This window comes from Tupaia chinensis, unplaced genomic scaffold (assembly GCF_000334495.1).
Source record: "Tupaia chinensis unplaced genomic scaffold, TupChi_1.0 Scaffold000695_1, whole genome shotgun sequence".
Taxonomy (NCBI): domain Eukaryota; kingdom Metazoa; phylum Chordata; class Mammalia; order Scandentia; family Tupaiidae; genus Tupaia; species Tupaia belangeri.
The window spans coordinates 732,969-738,678 of record NW_006160218.1 but is presented as its reverse complement, the minus strand read 5'-3'; the positions used below and the strand labels follow the sequence as shown (position 1 = coordinate 738,678).

At 48.0% G+C, this 5,710-nt stretch overlaps 1 protein-coding gene across 1 annotated transcript in view; it reads right to left on the bottom strand.

Annotated features, from left to right (window-relative positions):
* NCAPG (non-SMC condensin I complex subunit G) overlaps positions 1-5,710 on the bottom strand; it is a 28,823-nt gene that overhangs the window by 22,532 nt on the left and 581 nt on the right. The window contains exons 2-6 of the mRNA XM_006160627.2: positions 5,294-5,488; positions 5,004-5,207; positions 3,194-3,422; positions 1,646-1,791; positions 858-942 (exon numbers count right to left, since the gene is read on the bottom strand). Coding sequence (XP_006160689.1) covers positions 858-942; positions 1,646-1,791; positions 3,194-3,422; positions 5,004-5,207; positions 5,294-5,488 — 859 coding nt within the window. The remainder of the gene's footprint in view (positions 1-857; positions 943-1,645; positions 1,792-3,193; positions 3,423-5,003; positions 5,208-5,293; positions 5,489-5,710) is intronic.

Sequence of the window (5,710 nt, the reverse complement as noted above, 5' to 3'; positions counted from 1 at the left end):
TCGGGTGTGAGCCCACGCCTGTGCCCCGTCACCCACTTCCCTCCAATCACACCTGACTGCTTTTTACAGCAGTGAACCATAGACGCATATGTCACGGATCAGCCCTTACTCTGAGCTTGTGAGGTCACCATCGTCACTACTTCTCCAGCAAAGATTTCAAATTCAGGTTGGTTTTCTTGCTATAGCAAAACTGAGCCACTTTGGCATCTCACAGGAATTGGAAATGCAAAAAATATTTCTGTATGTAGATGCTGTACTTTAACACACAGGGAAAAGAAGAAAACCTAAGAAAATTATTCTGGTCTGGGGGACGGCAGGTGGCGTGGTAGTTAAGGACACTGGACTCTCACACGGTCAACCACGGTTCAAGTCCCAGACCTGGCAGATTGCTTTCTCAGTTTCTCTGTCTCTCTCCTTCTCTCTCGCTCACTCTGTGCTCTCTGATCAGATTGAAAATAAATAAATAAAGTTAAATAAAACAATTCTTTAAAAGGAAAAAAGTGATACTGGCCTGACCAATCCTAAGTGTTGTTTCTGATGGCCAAAATACATTCATATCAATGTATACAGAAAGGCAAGAGCATTTTTTTAAGGACGAGTGAAGACAGACTTTCTCTGCTTCTGAAATGAATTGGCTCCACACATTTAAGCATCTTTTCCCTCTGAACAACACAGGCAAATAAGTAGGTAAGCCGTGTTCCTTCACGGTACCGAGATCTTTGCATTCCCTGCTATACCATACACCAAAATCTTCAACAGGGCTACGGAGACAACGGGCTTCCTCGACCTCATTCCTGACACTCGATCCTACGTCTAAACTGTGAATCTACTTAGGTTTTGGATTAAAGGTGTCTTACCTGATCTGTCACTCAGACCCTGCTGAAGGAGCATCACTCTCTGAGCAATAGACAAAGCTCGCATGTGAACCTTTTCAGCTAAAACCTTAAAAAGACAATAATAAAAAGATGGTCATTAAATTCAGCATGAGTTATAGATTTCATATCTGGTAATATCACCTTCATGTTAGAAAATGGCTCTGAGGGGGCCAGCAGGTGGCATGGTGGTTAAGGGCGCTGGACTCCCTCCCACATGGAGAACCGCGGTTCAAGTCCCAGACCTGGAGGCTTGCTTTCTCACTTTCTCTCTCTGTGTCCCCCTCTGGTCAAATTAAAAATAAATAAATAAAGTTAAATAAAATTATTTAAAAAAAAAAAAGAAAAGAAATGGTTCTGAAAGTTCGAGAGGAATCAGTATCCAAGTAACACACTTACTACAACAAGATACTGTTTATCTGTTCTCATTAAAATCGCAATTAGAGAAATCACATGCCAAGAATTTTCAAAAGTACTTTAAGAAAATGGCTTGTGGGACCAGCAATGGCGGAGTAGTTACCTTGCTTGACTCCCACACAGCTGATTGCAGTTCAAGTCCTGGATCCTGCGGCTTAATGCCAGGCATGTGTGCATTTGTGCCCCAAATCCCAAGAGGAGAATGGAGAAATGTCGCCCCAGGGAGAGTGATTTCTCACTTTCTCTCTCTGCGTCTGTCTGTCCGGCAAGTGCACATGCTCTGTAGCAAAAATCTCTCTAAAAGGAAATGGCTTCTCTTTAAAAAACACGCTCCACAAGACACTGGGCTGACTGACCTGATAAGCCAGCTTTCGGACAGCCTCCTTCACGTCCTTGGTACGCCCTACGATCTTCGGCAAAGTCTTTGCTGATGGTACAATACATGACAACACTGCCCGCCTGACTTCTGGGTTTGAATCATTTTCAATGAAGGTGGCATATGCTAAAAAGGAAGCAACTTATTTTAGTAACGAAGCGAGTACTTTATTCACTGTGGTCATAAAATAGCCCACATTTTCTCTTTTTCATGATATAGTGCATGCATGCACACAAGGAAAAAAGAGAAGGAGGGGTTCCCTCAGGCTCTCTTCTCGCCAGGAAACAATGAGCCTCCCGGAGCAGGAAGAGCTTATCATCCATGTAACCCAAGGGTTTCTCCCCAGAATACATAAATCGATCAAAACTGGCTATCTAGGGGCCAGCAGAGTGTGTAATGGGTACACTGCTGCACTCCGACATGGCTGCTGCAGTTCAATTCCTGGACCCAGAGGCTTGAAACTCACGCAGGCATGTGTGTGTGCATGCCCAAAACCCTAAGAGAAGAATGGAGCAGGGAGTGCAGCATGGCCATCTCCCTGGGGGGAGGGGTGATTTCTCACTTTCTGCCTTCCTGGCGAGCGCACAGGCCCTATAGCGAAAATCACTCTTAAAAGAAATTGATTTCTAAATCAAAATTTGACAGAAAAACGGGCAAAGCACTCTCACAAGCTTTATAAAAAAAATACATAAATTTGCTACTAAATACATAAAAAGAGGTATGACGATACTGTATTTAAAATCTAGTAACAACAAACACTGGAGAGAACATGGGTCTATAAATACTTCTACGCACTGTTACTGGGAATGTTCACTGACTGCTCTTTGTAAAGTAGATGTACCTGACCTAACAAAGCTGAGCTGGATATATACCCCAGCAAGTCTGCCCCAGCTACAAACCCTGAACAGTCTCTGACCGGTGCATCAGAGGCCGCGCCGTTAAAACGCTCATAACAATACTGCTTTTCAGACCAAAATAACCAGAAACAACGAAGGCTGCCACCATCACAAATAATAAACTGTTAGACGCACACCAGAGAATGCTGTATGTTTTTTTAGAAAGAAATCAGAATCTACAATTAGAACTACTGGGTTGCTGGGACAGAAAATCGCGTCATGACTTCCCTGATGACCTGGTAATTCTGAGTGAAAAGAGGTAGTGAGAAGTACAGGGTGACTCGCAGGAAAAGATCAGATACACATATGAGATGAGATGAGTTAATTAAAATACGAAAGAAAAACATTTAGAAACAAGAGAACACCTAACATTTAGGATGATGCTAGTTCCGAGAGGGGGCGGGGTGCTGCTGGGGTGAGGTGCAGGACAGGCCGAGCGGGGCTCCAGAGGCACTGCCCAGGCTCTGCGTGTGAGCTGGGAGATCACTCCTGGGTGGCTCTCCCACGTACTTGAATCACACGTGCATTACCCACACTCTCCATAGATGCAGTTCACGATCTTTAAAAATGCAGCTACTGAGAATTCACCAAAATCGTCGAAACTGAACAAAGACTTAGGAAACTACACATACCATTAACCACAGGGCACTCATCGTCCTTGGGGTCCTGAAGTCGGGAAAGAGCCAGCACTGCCTGAATCCTCACGTTGGGAATCTTGTCCCTCAGCCGAACAAGCATGGCTTCATTAATTCTGTCAAACAGGTCGTCGTCGATCTGGGCGTTCTCTGGCATACTCCTCAGAAGCTTGTTGACCATTTGGCAAGCTCTAAATCTGACTGCATTACTGTTGGCTTCATGAGACTGAGACAGAAACAAATCAAAACGTTTTTGTAGTCACATACCATTTCTAAATAATCTGTACTGTTATTTGAACTCTATGTTCAGAATTCAAGAAATTACAGCAGAAACTCATGACTTGCATTAAGTTATAAGGCTACCTTGATCCAGGTGCATAGCACACATTTTACAGTCTCAAAACACAGTATGAAAGTATTTGATAAGTGAGAACACATTCCTCCTTATAGGAACTCATCCATTGTAAAACCGAGAACTTACTTAAAACAAACTTATGCGAGAACTAGTTTAGAGGCGTCATTAAAAATGGAATAGCAGAGGTCAGCATGGTCATGTGTCATGGAGCTAAGGTGCTAGACTCCCACATGGCCAACGACAAGCAGAGCCCCAGACCCGGCAGCTTAACAATCATGCTGGACGCATGTGCCTACATGCCCAGAATACCCCAGAGAAGAATAACAGAGAAGGGAGGAGAAGGGAGGAGAAGGGAGGAGGGACTGCGGTGCAGCCATCCCCTGGGTGGTGATTTTCACACACACACACACGCCACACCTCAGACATGCCCAGTGGCCAAAATAACCCCAGACAGCAAAACGTCTACTCTTTGGGCCAGCCTCTGTGCCGATGCTTGAGCCACGGGGATATCATTTTGGTTCCTGGGAGATCCTGGCTGAATGGGAGAGACAGAGGGAAGGTGGCAGGGAGCGACCCTGTTGAAGACACGTGTTCTCATGAAAGCGACTTTTTAAAAAACTCACTTTTTAATAGGAACAATTCTGGCACTAGCAGATGGCATAATGGTTACATCGTTGGACCCTCACGTAGTCGACCGTGGTTCAAGTCCCATTCCTGGTGGCTTAAAACTCTTGCCGAACAGGCGTGCACACGTGCCCAAGATCCCAAGTGAAGAATGGAGGAGAAGGGATCGTGGCATGGCCATCCCCCAGAGGAGGTGATTTTTCGCTTTCTATCTATCTGGTGCATGCAAGCGCCCTACAGCAAAATCTCTCTTTAAAATAATTAACGATTCTAATCCCTATGGAAGAATCATTCTCAGGCATTCTCCTCAATCGTCAGATATTTCACTGTGTAAAATGCGCAAATTCCCATGGTGCCTTCACTAACATTTGTTTCTTCTAGGAGTGCACGTACCACCCCCGAAAGCCCCCACACTGCAATCCCCCCAGACCCTGGCAGTCTTTGTAAAGGGTCAGTCCTGCTCCCCAAGAGGCACCCAGCCTTCCCCATGGGTACCTGCCCTGCTGCCGGGTGCCTCCTAGCACCCCGGGCCTTTTGTTCTGTTTTAGGTTTTTGCCATAGGCTGTGTCCCCTTGTCCAAGAGGGACAGGGACAGGGAAAGTAAGAAACCCCGGGGGTGGTCACGTGCAATCCCTTCTCCAGTCTCCAGATCTGGGCATGCAGGCACAAGGGCCAGTGATTTTCAAACCACCCCATCCAGGACTGGAATGGGATTCCCCAGTGTGAGAGTCCAGCGTCTTCACCTTCCTGCCAGCTCCTGCCCTCTCCCCGCTTTTTTTAGTATGGCAAGATGTTCCCCTTCCCCCAAACGCTAGTTTGCCATCCTACCTCTAAGAGAAAAGTAATCAAATAATTTAAAATGCCGCCGTCGTCCTCTTCCTCCTCGTCTTCCTCAGCGGACTGGTGAAAGGAAGTCACGAACTTGGCTGCAAACTCCACCACCCTCTCCACCGCCGGCTCACGTTTATAGACGACCATAGCGTACTTGAGGCAATGAACGAACTCCTCGTGGAAAACTTCTTTATTATCCGTCTGGAAGACAAAACATACCCGCGTGAGCTGCGCGGACACGGGCGGACCGCTGCAGGCGCTGGCCCAGGAGGGTCCCCTAAGCTCACCCAGCGCACTCCCGTTATCCGAGCCAGCGGAAGGGAGATGCAGGTGCCCGCTTCTCTCCACCGTACCCGGCTCTGCCTGCGAGCAGGGCATGAACTCGCCACTGTGGGGTCCTCGGATCTGTCCCGATACCCTCGAATCTTCCACTCGCGTTCCGCACCGGGGCAACAGGAATGCTTTTCAACCACGACCCCAAACTAACAGCGGTTTCTGCGCCTACGGGCCTCGCATCGCAGAAAGGCCCCCGGTGCGGCGTCTGCACTTCCCTAGGTCCTGGCGATCGTCCGCGTGGCCCAGGCCCGCCCGGCTGCTCTCAGACCCGGCAGCGTCGGCGCGACCAGGAGGGCGGATCCCAAGGGGTCGGGTGCGGGCGGCGGGCTCGCTGCGGCCGGGGTCGGAGGGGCAGGCGGGCCCCGCGG